We start from the raw sequence: 22,381 nt of genomic DNA, 5'->3' as shown, positions 1-22,381 counted from the left end.
GCATCAGTAGATACGTTTGTTTATATGACTCTCACAAACAAAACGTGGCGGTACCAGAAAAATACTCACATTGTGTATTTAGATGGCATGCCATAGTGCAACATACAATGCCTTTATAGATACCTCTATTTTGGTAATCTGTTTTGGAAATCTGAATAAATATTCCTGCTTATTCTTTAAACATGCATCATTACTTGCTTAAGGATGCATGATCAGCTTTAGCAAAATTTACAAAAAAAAAGCATAGCAGGTTGCACGAGATTGTCCTTGAAGTAAAAAAAATAGAACGACCACAGAAAGTTTGAAATGTTATTGCAATTTTTTTTTAAAAATTATTACAATTTTACAGGAAACTTCTTTTTAACTCAATATTCAGTCAGTAATCTTAAAAATCAGTCATTTCAGTATAAACTGCTATATCAATATCTGACAAAAGATCATTCAGCTTTTACACTTTGCCGTTGAACAGTCGAAAGAAATGAGTACCATTATATTAATACTCAGCAATCTACTTTTTTAAGCAAATCAGTCAGGACATATTATGATAATGACATGATATGACTTTCAATGAGTTTATGATCAATATGATTTTAAGATATAACCAGAATATCTTGTTTTGAAACTACACAAATAGGAACAAACATTTATGTCATACAGTTGGGTATTACATGTAATTTACACAATATTATGATGGCCATGGATAATACCAATGTAACTATATAGCAATGAATGTTTGATATATTTGTCAGTCAACAAAACAACAGTTTCTGCAAACAAAGATCTCAAACAAAATATCCTGCAGAGTTATTAAGTTGGGGGTTTTCTACTTACTTTTTAACATGACAAAAAATACTGGTTTCTGGTTAAAATAATGCTCTCCTTAAGATTTGGTCAGATTTTTATCAACAGTTACTTTGTGATTAACCAATATTACCTATGCTTACAATGTTGAAAATTGTGGTATAAATGTAAGGCTTATTTATATAGTGGACAAAATGTTTTTTTCGGTGTTTTTTGGCCACAATATTAATCAAAGAAAAAAAATCAAAACCCCTGAAAAAGATTAACGTCCAAGCTTAAACATGAGGCTTCCGGTAGGTCAGGGAGGAAAACCAGAAACCAGCGTATTTTTGTTCCAAGATTTTAAATAATTGATGCAACACTGTGCAGAGAATCTGTCAGAAAACATGGCTAATGCACTTTCACCATAACTCTTTCACCCATACCAATAAATATACATTCTATTCTTTCTTTCATGTAACATTTTATATAGTCACATGCAACCATATTCACACATTCTCTTATACAGCAATGGTCAAGTGTTCTGACAGCAACATTCAACTATTAACCTTATCTCTCCCCCCCTTTTAAAATAGAATAAAAGTAGAACTTCTTGAAAAGCAACTCTGCAAGACAGTAACAATTAAAATACACAAGAACTGATTCATAAAATCATCTATGCACATAGGTGGCAGTGTCAAGCTGGGATGGTTCAATAAAAGCTTATGTTACATAATTATATACATAATAAGGCTAGTGTCTTTACAAGTACATAAAATTATAGTAAATACTGAAAGATAAATCTTTAATTTATACAGGAAAATTTAGTTTATACTAAATACAGCCTGTGCATGGAAAAATGGACGAACGTATGGACGGATGGTGTGATTTTAATATGCCCACCTTCGGGGCCATAAAAGTGTTTATATTTTAAAACACATTTTACGTCAAAGTGTGTGCACCTCCAAGCTATTCCAGGAAAATGCAAGTTAGTGCTCATTAGTTTTGGTTTATTGTTCTTAAAGTTCAGACAACAGATGAAAACAGTCTTGGATGCTATTTATTGTGTATATAATTATATGTATAAAAAAGTAACCAACCCAGACTGATACTTCCTCCTACGCTCAATGTACAATAATTGATCTGTTTCATTAAAATCAAGCCGAGTAAATTTTTGATATTGTAATTTTCCATTCATTCGATAAGGCCAAAAATAATTCTGTTTATTAGCAGATCAACTGTGAATATAAAATGCAATATAAAAACTTTCCAAGGCTTGATTCTCCGGACAAATATTGCAACCTCTCTCTTTCATGATAAAACCATCAAAGAAAGCAAACCAGAAATATATCAAGGCATGTACGATTTCTCATTATGTATATATCTACACTATTTCTTAGTACCACTGAAGGACTGGGCGTGTTGAATAATGGTCGTCATGATGATGACGGAACATCTGTGGCGAGCCTGACGTCTTCACACACGCCCGCCCGGGCGCCCTGCCCTGCACTGAACAGAAAACGGCATTTCGAAAATTTCGTCTGCATTGCAGAAATTATTTTGACCTTTGAATAGCCCTTGAAAGGAAGTTAAGTACGAAGGGAGTGTTACTTTGTATGTCACGGTTAGGCTTTATTCATAAAGCTTCAAAGGAATAGATAAATGACCATGTATTTAAGGAAATGCTTAGGAAGTTAGTCAAATCGTGGTTCATTTATTAATCTTGAAAATTATCTTGAAAATTTCAAACCATTCTTTTGGATGGCTTTGAAATTTCATAAGAATGCCAAATTAATTAATATTTCCTATATTGTTATTATCTTTTCTTAAGATTTAATTAAATAAAATAAAAAGTTTAAATACTCTATATATATTTTTAATATATGAACATTACATTAAGAAGGAAATTTACACGAATTGCTTGTTTTTATCTGAATTGTTCTAATGGTCTTTAAAATCTCTTATAATTATTATTTTGAATAGATGTCAAAGTTAATTAAGAAATGTACATTAAATATTTTTTGCATTTCAGCTCTTCTAAAATAAGCTATATATAAGGCCAAATTTAGTTAAATTTTGGTAATTTCTACATAAGATTTGGGCCAATCATTCATAAAAAATATAAATTCAAATTGAAAGAATGACACAACCTTAATTCTTAAAATGATGAGCAAGCAACACAAGTCAAACCAGACTGTCTACTAAGCAGAAAGACCGGATGTGTGAAACAAGAGAACGTAACTCTGCATTAGGTGCGGTAATGTGTGATATTAGTGACTTATCTTTTCACACCAGGGGGCATCTCGCTCGTCATGTTCTATCAGCAATTAAGTTTTAATCAAATAAATAAAATCAATTTACACTATAGGAATAAACTTTCAATCATGAAAGTTAACCTCTTAATGTGGCCATGTTTAAATTAGCTTACTCGGGTAAAATTCAGCATCACTGAAAAAAAAAAATCATGTGCTTTTAAAATTGGAAGAAATCTCCTACCTTAATAATATTTTTTGTCTCCAACACGGAAAACGACTCGCTCATTTACTTACAATATTAAACGTAGCCCTATTTCGATTGTGTCACTCAACTGAGTTAATGTCAATTTCAGATCCTATTTTAATTCACCTTTTTTCTTACCTTACATGGTCACGATACTGATACTGTAATATTTAAAAGTAAAAAGAATAGAGCATCATTAGTTACATGGTGAAATAATTCTTCACTTGGAAGTAAGTCGTCAGATTTTCTTTTAAAAATTAGTTTTCTGTTTTACGAAAGGGCATGTAAGGTTTCTACTGTATATTACTAGAGTAAACTGTATATGATATGGATATGGAGGGATGATATTTTATTTAGCCCCCAATGAAGTTACTGATCTAAAATGGACATTTTAATAAAATAATAATGAACATAGGGTCTTAATATGAGACATACAAATATAACTATGTTGTGGAATACACATACATGTGGAGGTCAATTAGTTTTAGCCAATTAAGGGCCTTTCACATGAAGATTGCAGACATTACAGTTTCACTAAACCTGGAAAAACAAAACATTCCAGCCTCTTATAATTTTATCTACTGTTTTACTGTTCACCTTGCCGAAACTTGGGAAATAATCAGCTGAATATCACAAGTTTCGGCAATGTTGCACCCTTATTCGTTTACTGTCTCACAAACGTTGTACCTATTACAACATTTGTGATTTTTCAGCATCCATCATTCATGGACAGTTGAAATCTAATACATCATTTTTTTTCGCAGGGCAAATGAAAATGTTAAAATTAAAAAAAAATCCCTAAAATAATCTTAAACAAAAAATATTTATAATAATATGCATCTTGAGATAAAATGTTATTAAAAGTCCATCATTTTAAGACTTTTGAATATAAGAAAATTACAAAGAGTCGGTTAAAATAAATGATTACAATTTGGGAAAAAACAATTTATAAAGTGTTTTTTTTTTTAAATACTTAAGTTTCATTGATCCCATTTGCCCCATCACAACAGTGCTGAAATGAAACCACTTAACACATTCATTAGACCTTTACTTCTTGCATAATGCTTGTGTACAACTGCAAACATTTCAAGTAACATGTTTATCAAGATTTTTACAAATTATTATCGTATTAATAAAATTTATTTTCGGGCATACCCTAACTTCATTAAATACATATTTAAAAAAATATATACGGTACCTGTTTTGTTTAATTCTATAAGCGGTAGAATTATGCATCAAGATAATACAAAAAAATACTTATTAAAGTATATAATGTGTAATTTATATATGTTCATATCATAGTCACTTCAGAAAAAGCAAAAAATGCGCACTTTATTTTGTGTTTCAACCCTCCAAAATGTTTTATATCAGACTTTAAAGACAAACTTGCAGCCGAAATGCTAATGCTTAAGTATTGTAAAGAATGTAATTTATTTAGAAACAATTGATTTTTTACAATATTAAAATTTATAAATAAATTTATTTCACAACGTGCTGCATATTCTTTTAATATCTTTCGAATGTTTGCCCACTATTTCACAACTAGATAAAATTTTGAAATGGAGATTTGTTTGTGACAGTAAATACACAAGCCTGATCCAAGAGCCAATCATATTAAACCTGAAAAACCAATCACATTGCTGCAGTACGCTTTCTGGCCAAAAGTTTCGTCAAGCTTAAAAAGATGAATTGTAAAAAAGAAATAAATCCAGTTAAAGAACTTAAAATGAATATTTTTTCTGGAGTGCAGGGTATACATTGTGTATTCTTGACCTATTTTAGATAAAACACAGTTGAAAATATCTGAGTTGAAAATAATACTCTTAACAATTTGCAGGATGTAAATTTTAAAGTCAGTAAAGTACATAAAAACAGAAGTGCTTGTAAACCGAACCCTACACCTTATCACTCATTTAAGAAATAATCAAGTTTTAAAGAGAATTTTGTTTACATAACAAACTTGATAAATTACAGGGAGTGTAAAATGGTGAGGATATTAATTAAAGTGTGAGTGTTTGTGTAAGGTTTGTATGGTTGCAATGAAAATTGTTTGAATAAATTTAGCTTTGAAAGAAGACCTTATTTTTGTTGGTGAAAGCATATTGCAGCAAAACATGGGTTATGGTCTGCAGACTTCATGGAAATCAAACAATATCTTCAATTTGGGTAAATCATATGAATTTTTTGTTCAAAGATAAAAGTAAACAAACTTTTTTTCTCAAAAACATCATACGTCTCTCAAAAAAGAGAATAGTGGGATTTTGCTTTTACAGTTCCTGAAGAGAAAACTTTTCAGTTACAATTCTAACTGAATTTTTTTGCAACTAAAAACAGTTTTATATTTTTCCTCCACATGTTTGTTAGTTAGGCCCAGAGATGATGTGAGGGGGGTGGGGGCAGAGGTGGCTGCAATGGTTACCTGACTGTCAAGGCCGATGATGAAGAGCATGAGGAAGAAGAGGACGGCCCAGAGTGGCGAGATGGGCAACATGGACACAGCCTCCGGGTATGCTACAAACGTGAGGCCGGGACCTGAAAAACAAGAATTGCTGAAAAAAATTTGCCACAAAAGTTGAGGACATGTAAAAGGAAAATTTCCTTCAGCATGCAAAAAAGCATGTGTCAGAACCTGAAATATAACAATTGGTTTCATTTAAAAACAGAGAATTTTAAGCAGGTAACATGGAGACAGCATCAGGGTTTACCACATACATGAGCCCCGGACCTGGGACGAGACACTGATAATTTAGTCTTAAAATCATCTCATATAAAATTCAAACTTTTCAATGCTACCAATAATTTTATACCCCAGTAACATGGTCACTGCCCAAGAGTAGTTCGTAAATGCAAGTCCACGTCCTAAAGAGTGACAGTTGGTTCATTTATTAAAAATTTGCATAAACATCAATGTTTCTATTCATACATTTGAAAACTACCTCTTGACATTGTGTATGTCTTACAGTGAGGCCAGGCACTAATATCGAAATTCTCTCTGAACTATCTAACATTCAGACTTAGCATTTTTTTCCCTTTAATAAAATAAATAAATTTAGGCAGGTATCATAGTACAAGTCATTATAAGTTTCCTATTTATAATGTAATTAATACACAACTATAATCTGTACACATTTAGACTCCTAAAATATGTAAATTAAATTTAAAAAAATGTTGCACACAGATATTTATCAAGGCTTGAAAGAATTATCATTAATTTTGTCTGCACAGCCTGATGTAAAATTCAATAATCATCTTGCACTAGCTCAGGCATGTCATTGGCACGGCTCCAGTCTCTTTTACTTGTTTGCAATATTATGCAGATGCAAATAAAACTCTCTTTTTTCTGACTGATTTTTTTCTATATTCATAATTTAAGAACCCTGGATGTAGAACAAAATCAGGAACAATGTAACAGTTCCCAGATGTGCAATATCGTCAAGTCTCCTGTAACAAGACTTGGCATTTCCAAGATGTGATAATGCATGCAGGTTCAGATATATAATGTAAGAACAAAACAGTCTTCAAGTGAATTCAGAGATTAATTACTCATAGATTATACAACATATTTCCTGACATCTAATAATGCATCAAGCAGATGGTATTTTTCAAGCAAAGATATTTTCTAAATAACATCTGATCAATATAAGAACACTATTATTCTTATTGTTTTCCATGCATTTGCTTTCAGGTTAGAAAAGGTACATATTAACAAGAATTACATAATATTGTTTGAAAATTTGCAATGTTATTCAATAATGAAATAATAATGTAACACCCTGTGAAAGCTAGTAGGCTATTTTTTGTAAACATAATTTTATCTTTGCATTTAAACTTTTTTCCTGTCAAATGCCTCTGTTCAGATGATGTCACAAAAATTACCTTGTGTAACGACATCCTCGACTGATTTTCCGGTCTCGTGGGCCATGAAGCCAAGAATTGAAAAGATGACAAAGCCGGCAAAGATGCTAGTTCCGCAGTTAATTAAGGGTACCAGCATAGCGTCCCTGAAAATAGAATTTACAGTAATTGTGGTTAAATATCTATAAAAATATATTATGCAGTAAATGACTTTGTAGAGGGTATTAAATTCTATTTCCAGGAGGTGAGAATGTTTTCCAGGAGGTGAGAATGTTTTTTAATACTTTTATCAACTTTAATTGGGCCATGTCTTTGTGACTCTCAGACTTTATAAATTTAATAATGATGATGAAGATTGGTAAAGCATTTTTTTGTTCTAAAATATGACCTAGAGATATCACATGAGAACCATGCTTTTATGACTTCATAGATGCTTTATGTTCATTTAAAATGTGTGGGTTGTAAACCTGACTCTGGCATAATATACAATACAATTAAATGCTTGAATTTCTAGAAAATCCTTGCAAGATTCAATTTGCCTGTTAAAGTGATTTTTGATGCCCTGAAACAGCAGCTGTTAATAATGATAAAGCCTTCATTTCATATCCACAAAGACACTCTTTGATAACAAAGACGTCCATGATAATGAATTTTGTTTAAATACACGCCTTGCTTGACTAAAGGTGTACAAGAAGGCACAACTATTTGTTTAGTTTAAATTTCACATTCAGTCAAGGTTCACAGTGAAAAGCCATTATATTCTACCAGTATAATTAAGTTACTGAATGATTTCAAACAATCTGTATGTAACTCTTTTTAAAATATTGAAGGGGCACTTAGGCCACAACAAATTAATAACTTGTTCATCGGATTTCCTGCACCTATTTTTTCAGAGAAAAAAAAAAAATATATTTTTTTATCACTTGCGCCCGCACCATCTAAAAAAAATAGTTATTTTTTTTACGAGCGCTAATTTGTTTAGTAGAATGTAGCCTTTCTCTTAAAACCGCGTTTTTCGATTGTAACAATAATCAAAGCACCGGCTCATTCATGCAGCCGCTCTAATTAGAATCAATGAACAATATGGACCTGGATACAAGCGTCTAGATGATCAAGACTAAATTGGCAACATTTCACTTCCTGATTCTTGAAAATTACGTCAACAAATGACAATTCTACCACCATTTAAAGTTTCATTAAATTTTGGACAAATGTGTTTGTTTTAATTTGGCTCACGCTAAAAGTAAATGTATATATACTGGGCAAGAAGTGCTTAATTTTATCGTGAATGACAGTGATTATCCAAAGTTTAAATTTGGTTCGGACATGTTTGACAGGAATTCAGATGACCGTTCAGGTGTGTATTTTAACTTCTTTGTTGTTTTGCTGTTAATATAGCAAATATGATGTATTTTTTGTATTATTTGTTTCCTTAAAAAATAATTATACATTTAATGATTTATGCATGTTTGTTTCAAACTGTTTCAGTAATGCATACTACATTATACTTATTAAAATTTCAGATTCCTCCGACTCAGCGGATCATGAAATTCCTGTCCTGATGAGGCAACAAGGGCGTGCTTGTGGTGGAGGCCTTGGTCGCTGATGAGTCAATGTTCGTGGACAGAAGGATGACGCAAAAAATTAACCTGACTGACATTCATATGTGCTTCATGCAATCCCATGAGTTTTACCATTCACACAAAAACATCAAACAAGCCGGATTGTGTATATTTTGTAAATATTAGTCAAAAAGGATAAAAAAAATGGTGCCAGACTGTGTGATTGGAAAAAGGTATTAATCACACTTTGTGTTGCGAATAAATGTTTGTAGATTTTTTAGATGTTCATGTGTATATCTAATCTATATAAGGAAAACATTCAAGTGTTACTTATTTATGCTGATTGGTTTTTGTCTATGGAAAAATATTGCATATTCTTGTATTTTTAAATATTTTTTTGCTGTATATGAAAATTGACACAATCAGTATTTGCAGTACAAAAGAAGTAAAAGTGTTTATGTTTTCTATTTTGAACAAACATTATCTAAAAAAAATAAGAAAAATCTGCAAATTTAAAAAAGATAGGCGTTAAATTCTGAGAAAGCCTAAAATCAAACTGGCGCTGGCTGGAATTTTCTGTGACATATTTTCAGCTGAAATGGTTTACAACACAGTGTAGGTTTTTTGTAAATTCTATTCCAGAACTTAAATGGCTACCAAGGCCAATCGTGTAGTCAAAGCAAGAGTGATAGTTGTAGTTTATATTTGACTGCAAATGCCTTTATTCATTTTGTGAGTTATTTTTGAAGTCACCTTGTCTAGTCATTTCCATGGCATGAGATATGACAATGTATTTTAATAGAGAATTATTTTAAACCAAGTTTTCTTAAGGAAAAGTGGAAAACTTAGTTAATTGATTTGGATATGCCATTGGGCAGGCAGGTGGCTGTGACCATTGGCGCTTGTGTCCAGGCTTAAACTTAGCCATGCATAGGATATTTTGAAAAAAACTTTTCAAAAAGGTTTAAAAAAACTGGGAAACTGTGGTTTTGAGTTCTCTCATTTATGAAATAGTTTAAAGAAATACATTTGCTTGATCTCAAATATCATTTGTTTGATCTCAAAACTAATATTTGTATAGAATTATCTTTTAGTGTTATCATTCTTTCACTGGATGTTATCCATGTACAATTTACAATATCATTGTTTAGTTAATAAGTGAATAAAATGTGAGCAAAAATGAGTTAAATCACTATATATATTTGTTCGCTCTTCGCTCGCTCCTCTTTTTTGCTAAATGCAAAACAAATAATTTTATTATTATTTCGCTCACTCACCCCATTATTTTTTGGAAAAAATCCGATGAACAAGTTATCAATTTGGTGTGGCCTTAGGCACATTTGCAAAACTTATCTTAAAGTTCAAGAATGAACTTCGCTAACTTGACCGAGTTTTCAGTTTTTGACAGCAAATGTTACTATCTCGATTTTTTATCACTGATAAAAGGCATAGCCTACCTCTGCATGGGAAAACATCATTCTCTGCCAAAATTGTTCACTTTATTCACTTATGATTGGCATTAACATGATATCATGAGACAGTAAACGCTGTAAGACACAGTTACTCAACTGCAGATCATAATCGGCATGAAGCGTATGGGGGCACATCACTCAGTCTGACTTCAGAGCGGTGTAATATTCCATCAAATGCATTGAAAAGGAACAACATTTGACCTGCATAATTACTAACGGAAATTATCAGATTTCAACCATCAACCAAGATGTCACTGAACATGGTGGTTAAAGGTAACTGGACACTAAGAACAGAATGGCTGATTGTTACTTATTATTTTATTTTTTTAAATCCTGTGTATTTTTAGTTTTTACACAGGTACAAACATATATGTAAGTAAGAAATGCTTTATTTCCAATTGAGTTCTCATTTAAAAAATAAGCCACACAAAATCATAAGGTCTGTTTTGCAGAAATGCCAGCTGCCAATGTTTGTGGTTCATACAAGCTTTCCTGCCATTACCCATTAAATCTTCCTGCTATAAAGAATAGCTATCATACAGGCTATCTATTGTTTGAGGAAATCTATACTAGGTCATGTACATCTTTTTTGAAGTAAACAAAACATGACAACAGTTATTTTTTCCAAGAACGATGTAGCCATTTTGCATAGCAGCAGAATAGTTTTTCCCTGAAAACACTTGAGGGTCTCGAATATATATATTTTTCTGATAAAAGATTATGTAATAATACTGCATTATGTCAGTGATCTACACATATATCAAGATGACAAGCATGCCTCTTATCCTTTCAAGCTGAAACAGCACTCTTACAAATCATACATACGGACGCACGGTCAATGTGTTTAAAGCCATTATACGACACTGTGATAACAATTAACTAGTTATCACACCTGTAAACGCATTTAAAATCGCTACACAGTGTCCAACTGACAACAACAATACATACCTATAAATGTTGTGTTTGAAGTCGTTATATGACGCCATGGTGATTATACCGCCCCACGCCATGCCAACGCTGTAGAAAATCTGTAAGGCTGCGTCACCCCAAACCTGCATACAGACAATTATATCTCCATTTATATCATATATTATACAACAATCACAACATGTCTCATAATAACCACAAATACGTCTTTTTAAAAAGCATTAATTTTATAGAAATCACCTTTAACAATCATGCACATAAAACAATAATCTTAATAATCTTGAGGGTCTTTCGGGGGGGGGGGGGGGGGAACCATCATTAAATTTTTCTCAGAGCTGATTGCCAAGTCTGCTACTACCAGCATAAATGCAGCATTGTGCCTCTGTTTTTCCTTCAAAGGAATCAACCTACATGTCTTATTTTCACTGCTAGAGATAACAAGAATGACTCAAACAAATGTAAACACATTTGACATGTAGTTGGCACAGTGTTATGTAAAAACATATCCATTACCTGGAATGTTGCAAGTTTCTCCCATCTTGGAATAATGTAGAACTTGATGCCATCGATAGCGCCATCTAGAGTCACTCCTCTGATCAACAACACCAACAGCACCAGATAGGGAAATGGCGCACAGAAATGCATCACCTAAAATGTATATTATATAGAATGCTTTCATCAAGAAAAGAAGTTGACATCTATTTGTATGCATACGTTATATAAACAACTCATCAATTTTTGTTCATCAAAACCATCATCATCATCATCACATCTCATCATAATCATCAATATCATTATCATCAATATCATCAATATCATCATCATCATCATCATCATCATCATCATCATCACCAACATCCATACATTTTAGATTTATTAATTTCTGGTCTAGATTTTTCACAAACAATTGATTCTCAGTTTAATTTAATTGAATTAAGCTTACGTAAAATAATCATTTTTGCTATTGAACTTTATGAATTGAAACACAATATAGGGCATATAGTCAATGAAACAGTTTTGTATGAACATTAACATTATGAACAATAATCATTGAGGAATCATTTTAACAAATACGTTGACCTCGGGGTTTCCGGTATAAAACAAGCAGGTTTAAATCATTATCAACCTCAAGCCGATAAGGAGAATGATTAAGTAGATTTTTTGCAACAGTTTGCATTTTAAACCAAATTAATTTCGTAGCATATAGGAAATTCTATCTATCTGAGCCCGCAAGAAAGGCCATTGATCTGTTCGTTGTCTTCTTTGACTCACTTGTCAAACAAAGGGTGAGCTTACAGTCCCACGAGTACACAGAAACTTAAAATATTGGGTTTCACCCACACAAATTTTCCACTACCATTTCTATGACTGACCACAGGAGGCAGTATCCGTCAGAATGGCGAGTTTTATATTACAATTATTTTATGTACCATACCACAAATGGAAATTAAAGGGAAACTACATATATTATAGCATCATATAATGATTTTACCATAAAACTACATCATATTTATATAATCATTTTTTGCTAACTTCGGGTAAAAAAATATTCAAATAAGTGGTTTAAAAAAAAAAAAATCCTTTCATTTGAAAAATGGACCCCCAAGCCAACATTATCTTCTTCATTTATCTTTTTCTGTTTACTTCTTAGTGTTCTTATTCATTTCTTGGATAAATTGCAGTTCCAAAATTTAGTTAAATTGACAGTTTTTTCCATACAGAAAGAAAAGAGGCCTCGAAACCAGTCCAAAACACACTTCACTGCAATCACAGACTTGCATAATAAGTAGTACTAAATCATGTTCATTGATTTTGTAATCAATTCATATTTGGCCCAATGTCACATTGAGAAAATCATTGCAGCCGACTTTATATGGTTAAACTTCTGCATCAAGGACTTGAATTAGAAGCCTGTGAGTCATTAATTGGCTTTGTGAATTTTGCAATTCAGCAGATTGCTGATGTGCCCTGGGTAGTACACAGACATTCACGCAACACTAATCAAGTTAATATTTATAATTGTTTTACTAAACAACTAAATTGGCAGTGGGAGCATGCTTGTCTTATGCAGATTTAATCATTTAAAATTGCAAAAAAATATTAATAACAAGAGATTTTCTGATTCACATGGAAGGTAAAGAAACGTGTCTACCTGTTCCATGGGTGATAAAAGATGATGAAACTAATTTTTAAACGCTGAAATAAGAATATCAATTAACATGCTCCCAATGCGAGATGATACTAAATAACAGTGGAGGAAATAAAAAATGTAGCATTTTTAATTATATTTTCCTTCCAGATCGGCTATTTTTCAAGCGGCGGGCTTGTAGCACATAGACATAGAATAAAAAAACAGTGGCATAAGTGCAAAAACAATTTTATTAAGGCTGTGTCTGCAGGCCTGCATGTTCTATCATCAATCACTGAGGTAAATATGATAGAAAAAGTCTCCAAACATCATTTGCTCTTAAGCCCTTATACCTTGCCCAGAACAGCAACGCCCTTGAAGAGACAAAAGAAGACGCAGATCCATGCAAGAGCCAAAGTGATTACAAGTTGCCATCGGAGACCTCCAAGGTGGTCGATACTTTCTGTCAACTGGAGAACGTGACGCCTGAAAATATAGAGAATAGAAATTAGTGCATTGGATAAAATTGACGTCATTTCCATGTAAAAACAGCAAAGCCAAATTTTTGCCATGGTTGGGAGGTTGATATGATTATGTCAACATTAAACCTAAATCTGTAATACAATGTCAGTTATTTTCGTAACATAATAAACTTATTTTCGCGACATAATTAACTTATTTTCGTTACATAATTTAATCTGCTTTGTGTGAATCATTCAGGAGACCATATTGTCATCATGAATTCATAAAGTTGCGCTTTAATTTGGACTTGTTTGCACTAGCTCTTACACAGAGAAGCCAGTGTTTGCTACTATATGTTGTATCTTACAACTACATGCTTAAGAGGAAAAGAACAAAATTAAAGATCCTAACCACTGGCTTCTAGCTCGCCTTCAATCCCACATTATAACTTCATCGTAACAAATGAGTGTTTTATGTTGCACAGCAATAGACTGGAAATTTTCCATATACAGAGGCTGCGTGCTCCAAGATCAATACAATGTCTCTGTCTCATACCGTAAATCTTCCCTCTATTTTTACAATTATATGGAAAGATGTGCATTGTTAAAGGCCACTGTTTTTTGTTTCCTTTTTAAGTTCTTTTTTTCTAAAAAGGAATATAAACAAGAAGTGATAATTGCACAGGCGCTACACTAACAAATATAATAGAAAAAAAAGAAAAAATTGTGAGACAGAGGTTGCATGTGTGAAACAAACAATGAATGTCAAACAGTACCCTCATTGTACTATTGTACATCTTTATAGGGAAATTTTGTGATATATTTGATCATTAACCTTATTGAGAAAGTCAAAGCCAAAGAACTTGAATTCAATGAAAAGTTAAATTATGTTACTCAGGAAATTGATTATTGTGACAATGAATATAAATAGCCATACGGTGTTGCCACAGCTAGTAACAGTTGGTTGCGGCATGTTTTACCATCCTTTAAAAATAGATTTTTTTAAAGAGGCTCCACCCAGATTTTAGCAGTGAGTCAGGCATAATAAATTAAAAAATAATTTCTTTTTCGAAATGAGTTATGATTGTACTGAACCAGAGAACAGCACAGCTTTAATAATATGTTATGATCATCTTGTTTGGTGTCTTTCATAATATTGCTCACCATAGCTAGTGTCCATCTGTGTTTTTCATAGCACTCAGGGTGTAACCTTCCTTGAATGTCACTTTCTTTCAATCTATGTTCACCAGGTCTTATTTCATGTGACTACTGTTACCGCCGATTCTATTGTTGGTATATATCATTGCACTACCTGGTCTGTCAGTGTTAATGTCGGTACAATAATGAGCGATCAGGGATACTTTTTTTTTTTAATTTTGACATTTCTTATGTATCCCTGTAATGCACCAGTCAATTGTAACCATGGCCCCCCCAGGTCCGGGGGTATACCGGGGATAGCTGAGAAAATGGGCCGTGTTTTAAGCTTCCAAGTGGCCCCGCAGTGCCGGGTGAATGCGGTGGTTTTGGCACCAAAAATAGCGGGGAATGGTCCTTATCTAGGGTCTCTGGTGTGTGGGGGCATTTGGTGGGGATTTAACCACAGTTCGATCCCGCAGGACGGGGATTTTTCCTGGGCTTGGCTGGGAGCAGTGGTTACAATTGACTGGTGCATAATGCTACAACTCTCTACCAGGCAAAAGAATATAATGTAATATTATGCTTCGATGTTGAATAATAATGACAGAATTGTTCAATATGTGCCTGACAATGATCTAAACTCGATTGAAATTGTCATTAGAGTTGTTATGTTCACATAAATATATTCTGGGTCACGAATACTGTTTTATTTGTCCTAGATTTACAGATATCGGGATACTTGATATCAATCGACACATGTAAGTGTTTTATGATATCTGCACATGTTTTTTGGCATAATGACATAAATAGATATGTGTTTAATAGTCGGCAATAATATTTTCGTTGAAATTTTAATTTATAACAGAGATTATTTCAAAATTGTGGCTGCGAGAATTCTCTTCGCAAGGATCATTCCCTATTTTTTGCTGGGATGGTGGAGTCTGCCATAGTAAAAAAAAAAATCAAAAGCCTCGTTGACGGCCATTTAGGTGGACTAGTATTCCATATAGCCATGCATCTACAGCACTTTTCATATCATTGCTTTGTTAGTAAATGCACACACCTCGGTCATTCGATTACTTTGCCAGTTTTGTATTATTTTACAGGTCTGGTAAGCCTGTTTCATTTGTAAAAACAATGTGTTGAAAGTTACCCAAATTTTTCATTTATTTGTTCATTCACATCAACATTTCATTTTCGTTGTTCCTAATTATCGCTTTGGTATAATTGCTTTTAATTCAAATTGTAATATGATCTAAATTTAGTCATCAATTTTAATGTCATCCCTAGAACCCATGTTTTAACAAAAATGTGTCCTACAGATTTAAATTGTCTACAATATAATTAAAAAAAATACAGTTGTAGGCAAAGCAGATCACTTGGTTTGGGTCAATCATACATGTTTATTACACAATGCACGAATACAGATGATAATAGTAATAGATAGTCGGATGTAATAAATTTGAAATGAAATTCTTCTTTTAATTGTTTTCAATCGCCAAGGTTATAGAGAATATTTTGTGATTAAAATAAGGCTAAGAATTGTCTCAAAATAACTTTTATTAAATTTTCAAGGGATAAAAGATAACATTTCAAATTCTCAACAGGTCAAAAAAGAAATTGAAATAAAGCATTAACAGTGAATTGGTCGAGCACAATGCTGCAAACAAAGAATTGTTTCAGGATGGCCTTACATTACACTTTAACAGCACAAAGAAACTATTTCTCACAGGCAATCAATAGTTTAGGGTTTCATTATCATGTCCTCAAACTCCTTGATAATTCAAATCTACTCTAAATTTCTTTGTTCAAATTTTACATCCGTGAGGATTGCATACAAGACTGACATAACTCCCTTTATAAGGCAAGGTCGTTGGCAAGGTCGTCGGTTATTCACTGACACTCCAAACCCACTCTTTATTTATCTCTCTAAAGTCTGCTTTAGAAAATTGAAAGCTCTTTTTCTTAAAGCTGCACTCTCACAGATTAAATGTTTTGACAACTTTTTTTATTTTAGGTCTTGGAACAAGCCAATTTATGCGAAAATGCATGGAAACCAGTATAATAAGACTGCTAACAAAAAAACTCAAATCGCGTATTTTCATATGTAAGTTTAAAAATGATGTTTTACGCATTTTTCTTAATCCGTTAGCCATTAAAAAATTGGCTAAATCAAAGACAAAAATAACAAAAATTGTAAAAACGGTAAATCTGTGAGAGTGCAGCTTTAAATCAAATTGCTTATCCACTGACTGGCTAATGTCATTGAATTGTTTAAAGGCCAAATGAAGATCTATTTATAATGCTATGCTTAAGTATAATCCATAGTTTGTGTCATTTCCTGAATTATTTCTTATTTATTGTCAACATAAAGAAAAATAAAAGGCAAACTAACATGGAGAAGATGCGAGTAAAGATGATTAATTCCTTGGAATATTTCTCATTTGATTATTTGATGTTCCTGACTTTACTAATAATACATAACACTATCTAATTATAGTAAATGCAGTACATTTACATGTAACCTTATAAGTAGAAAAAAAAAAAAATCAAGTCAAGATTTAAATTAAATTATAGAAAAACTAAAAACATGAGAGAAGTCTGTTGGTGGTCTTAACCAATGAATGCCAAGAGATACACTTTTAAAAGCATCAAGTGTCCACTGCTCTGACCTAAGTGTTTGAGTGATCACGTGTCCACCGCTCTGACCTAAGTGTTTGTGGTTTCCCCTCCCCATCAAAGGCACTTCATCATGGCTGATCAATATGAGTGCAGGAAACAGAGCCCGATTTGAATAAGATATCTTGGACGTTTTGAATAAGATATCTTAAGATGTTTTGAATAAGATATCTTACACCTAAACCTCATTCTGCTTAGAAGTGCTCTAGTACACCAGTAAAGTAACGGGCAGAATCTATGGGATTAATTTCCTTACAATATTTTTATTGAAATGCCTGAAAAATAACAATAATAAAAAGCCTTTCCACCTTTATGAAATTATGAAATCTTGGCCCCAGACTCCAGTTGACTATCTTGCAACTATTTGACAAGGGTGCAAAATAAAGAAGTATAAACTAAATGGTAAATACTTACTCCCAGAATTCTTCGCTGGAGGAGACCAGGGACTTCCTGTCCACAACAGAATTGGCCATTACTGTATAGTTAGCCAATGATGTTGACATGTTAGTCATATTGGTAAGGAAAGTTGAGTTGCCGATTCCGAAGGATTCATTGTTGGATGCCATCAACACCTTGCGTTCAACATCCACGCAGTTTTTGGTGTTCCACCAATTGCCGCACGTGCTCCATGGGAGGACCGCACGCAGCGACATGAACAAGTAATAGAGCGTCCAGGCCACAATAACGTTATAGTAAACACACACGAGGCCCGATACCATCACCATACCAATGCCCACACCTGAAGTGAAAAGAAAATGTGTGTTGACAGTCTTTTATCATCGATACAAGATTTGAAAAACCCATAAAGGATTAGAAGGGGGGGGGGGGGGGGATATGCCACTGATAAGGATGCACTGTTTCACAATATTTTTGTAATTGTGTAAGAAACTATTGCTAATAAATTCTAGAGGCTAAAACAATGCTGCAATAAGGGTATCTCTAATCTCGTGGCCAGAATATGAATATAGTTATGTAGTTGTACTTTTATTTTCAGTCAAGGTCTTTATCATTTGTGAGTTGGCTCTTGATCTGGCTCTCCTAAGCTGACAACAAACAAACTTGATCTCTACCATCGGCCCAAAATAAACACTTACTATTTCCTGTTATCTGCTTCTTTTTCTAATGTTACTCAAAGCGCCTTTGAATTATTATTCACTACTTAAAAGATAAACAAACTCACGGCCTGGGACATTATTAAAATTCTCCATTCTCAATAGAAATTTCTCTCATGCCTTATTCAAATTAATTCCGCACTTATGCACCAGTCAATTGTAACCACAGCCCCCCCCCCCCCACCAGGTCTGGGGAATAGCCGGGACTTGGACTTTATGTCCAGCCAACCAAGGGTAAAATCCCAACAAACTGATGGTTAAACCCCGGCCAAATGCCCCCGTACCCCAGAGACTCTATATAAGGCCCAATCACCGCTAAATTTGGCGCTATGACAAAACCACCGCGGTCACCCGGCCCTGCGGGAGCACCTGGAAAGTACAAACACGGCTCTTTTCCACGGCTATCCCCAGTATACCCCCGGACCTGGGGGGGGGGGGGGGGGCCGTGGTTACAATTGACTAGTGCATTATTAACACACCTGATGGAATATTTACTTAGACTTGTCATGAAAACAAAACGACATAACCAGAAGTCTAGTTTGTTTACTGAAATAAAGAAAAGTTTGAAATAAAAATGCTCAGTGTGAGGATGATAAAATAGCCAATCTGAAACTCCTGTCTACCTAACCTTGTTTACTTAATAATTAATTTTCTTTTACGGCCTAGTCCTCAATCTGCATTTAACTGATTATACATCCTTTTTTTTCAGTTTAAGCCAGACTACCTCGATCTTAAAACATTTATATACAAGCTGCTATATATATGTGAAATCATTCTTAAACGCCAAGAAGGATATTTCTTACCTTTGAACAGTGGTGAACATCGCCAAATAGCAATAGGACTGAGGCTTGAGAACTGACCATAGGCTGTTTCCATGAAAAACAAGGGAATCCCGCAGATACACAGGAATAAGATGTATGGAATGAAGAAGGCTCCTGAAAAAATAAATACAATTTCATCTTTACATGATACTAATTTAGCTTAATACTAGAAGAACATTGGCAAGTGCTATAAGTATAAGAAATGTTGTGATTAATTCCGAGAATCGCAGGTGAAGTAGCTTATCAGCGTTGTTATTTTTGGGATGGGAATTTATACTGTATCGTATATCTACAATTTCACTTGTTTTATACAAGCACACATTGTGTTAGCATTCTGGCCAGAATTTGATATTAAAATCCTTTTAGAACCCTTAAAAGTGTAACACAATTAATCAAATACCAGTCATAAATAACACCTAGAAATGATGTATTTTCAAGTATTCCTCCAGAAAACAGATGCTGGACTTGTTCTCTTGAAACCTGTAGACAGAACTTAAAAAGTTTGAGAAAAAAATGCCTTGTGCAAGTGTTATTAATTATGAAACAGACACAACATCAGTTGGGGAATGTGCCTTGTTTTTCTTTTGTTCTTTATACAAGTCATGTAGTCTCATATAGTTCACTGATATACTTCAACATGTTGAAGAGTAGAACACAAGATGTTTACTTCAAATCTCTTTGTTTTAAATTGGAGTAAAATATTTGTTTACATTTTAGCACGTGCCAAAAATGATGACAGGTATATAGACCCTGGGCGTATTATTTAATATTATATAGTTATCGTATAAAAAGCAACCGGAGAAGAATAACTATACCTATAAAACAGTAAGGCCTAAAAAAAAATACATTTGGTTCGGGTTACCCGACCCTACCTACGGAATAGGCGCCGACCCTACCGTTTTTATAGTCAGTTTGAAAAAAAAATGAAAAACTAAACAAAACAAAAAATAAAAAAATATTTTTTTTTTTTTTTTTTTAATTGCTTTTCAATGTGTAGTTTAAAACCTTAAATGCTTGTACAGGAGATAACTTTAACACCATTCTCCAATGATGAAAATAACATTCTTACATAAAGCCTAATAAAAAAATAAAAAAAAGCCTACCTACCCTACCTATTTTTGAAAAGGATGTAACCCTAACCAAACAAATTTTTTTTTTAGGCCTAAGTATCAATTAGTGGTCCATTATCATGAGATGCTTCCAGTCAGGTATACAACGGCACATGCATTAAGGAAATGCACTAACAGTCCGATCACTGTCACTTCTAATTAATGACATTTAACATACCTCCACCACTCTTGTAGCAGAGGTATGGAAACCTCCAAATGTTGCCTAGACCCACAGCATAGCCGATACATGTGAGCATGAAGTCAAGGGTTCCTTTCCATCCTTCTCGTTCCGTCTGCTTTTTTTCGCTGCTCGCCATTGAGTTGGAACTACTGGTTTGTGAGCTTAAAGATGAATGATGTCCACCGTCCTGCTTGAATAACATAAAGAATACTTTGATTGTATAAAAAATCAATAAAAAATACAAATAAACTCATAATGTAGTAGACATTTTATGAAGAGAATTCTCTGTCACAACGTCTAGTTACTCAAGAGGTTGTCTCCTCAAGGGTCTGTGTGGGAGTCTTGGAACGCTAATGCTAATTTAAGGAAGTCCTTGTACACCGTTTCTCAAGTTTTATTCACAAGCTGGATAACCAACATTTATTTACAACATACAATGGATACTCCACAGATATTACTTAAAACTGATTCTCTTAGGAGGTCCTAACCATACGGCTGTCAATTCTAGACTGATGAAAGCAAGTAACAATTTTAACCAGAAAGCTTTAGAACTAACATGGAATACCAAAGAGCATATTATTGTAACAACATATTTCAAGTCGCATAATAAAGGGGCAAAAATGATATAATATGAAAGATAGAGTTTTCTCCCACCTCAGATAAGTAGATCCAATAATTTAACCATGCTAGAAATTCTCAACTTGCCCACGGGCGAAGATAAAATGACCGTATGGAACTCCTTTTTAATTGTCACCACATTGTAATTACCTCCCTTGTTTAAGACGGTTGTCTGTAGCATCATGGAAACCTTGTCTTGTGGCAATATTTAGAATGCTAATTAATTATTTCTCGCTTTAAATGTCACCATAAAACAGTTTTCACGCACCTTTCAAGAAATAATGCTTCACTCTCCTTGGAACTATTTAAAGACCGAGATGACTATTAACATAATCTGAATCACTGCGCACATATCCATGACAACCTCGAATGATCGTATATCCATACGCAATTATTTTCACTATGCACTGCAATAGAGTTCCAGCAAAATATACATTTTTACTTAATTTTGTTTAAACGGAGGTGGGAGAAAAAGCATCTACCATAGCCGATCGTGTAAGATAGGTTCATCCCGACCCTCGCGCAGTGTGTTTTGCGGAGACTTGGTAAACCTCGTTTTCACAAAACACCCTACGCTCGGGTCAGAATGAACCTATCTTACCCTCTTGGCCATGGAAGATACTTATAATCTTACTTGATTAAATAAGAAGGTTAAATGGTTGGGAGCCTGTGTGTAAAGTTTCAATGCAATACATGATGTATTCGCTGAGGTATTGACTTAAAAGTGGTTACATGCAAAACCTTAACCAGAATTTCTAAGTCGAATAATAAAGGGCAATTATTTGCATAAAATGCAAACTAGAGTTATCTAACTTGGTTAATTAAGTAGGTTGGATGGTGGAGTACCATTGTATCAAGTCTCAATGCAATACCTCAAGCAGTTGCTGAGATATTAACCTATGTGTGCTTGCACCCAAAACCTTAACCAGAATTTCTATGTCAAATAACAAAGGCCTATTATTTGCATTAAATGCAAACTATAGTTATCTAACTTGGTAAATAAGGTAGGTTGGATGGTTGAGTTACATTGTATCAAGTCT

The 22,381-nt window shown here is 33.5% G+C and overlaps 1 protein-coding gene across 2 annotated transcripts in view; it reads right to left on the bottom strand.

Moving 5' to 3' along the window:
* LOC128228092 (sodium- and chloride-dependent glycine transporter 1-like) overlaps window positions 1–22,381 on the bottom strand; it is a 38,388-nt gene that overhangs the window by 9,365 nt on the left and 6,642 nt on the right. The window contains exons 2-9 of one of the 2 annotated variants that reach the window (XM_052939198.1): window positions 20,721–20,913; window positions 19,416–19,547; window positions 17,915–18,239; window positions 13,577–13,709; window positions 11,609–11,743; window positions 11,117–11,220; window positions 7,156–7,280; window positions 5,699–5,811 (exon numbers count right to left, since the gene is read on the bottom strand). In XM_052939198.1, the coding sequence (XP_052795158.1) occupies window positions 5,699–5,811; window positions 7,156–7,280; window positions 11,117–11,220; window positions 11,609–11,743; window positions 13,577–13,709; window positions 17,915–18,239; window positions 19,416–19,547; window positions 20,721–20,913 (1,260 nt within the window). The remainder of the gene's footprint in view (window positions 1–5,698; window positions 5,812–7,155; window positions 7,281–11,116; window positions 11,221–11,608; window positions 11,744–13,576; window positions 13,710–17,914; window positions 18,240–19,415; window positions 19,548–20,720; window positions 20,914–22,381) is intronic. The other variant, XM_052939199.1, reaches the window with a different exon arrangement.

This window comes from Mya arenaria, chromosome 3 (genome assembly GCF_026914265.1).
Source record: "Mya arenaria isolate MELC-2E11 chromosome 3, ASM2691426v1".
NCBI classification, from domain to species: domain Eukaryota; kingdom Metazoa; phylum Mollusca; class Bivalvia; order Myida; family Myidae; genus Mya; species Mya arenaria.
Note: the sequence above shows the minus strand (reverse complement) of the source record. Positions and strands in the feature narration are given on the sequence as shown.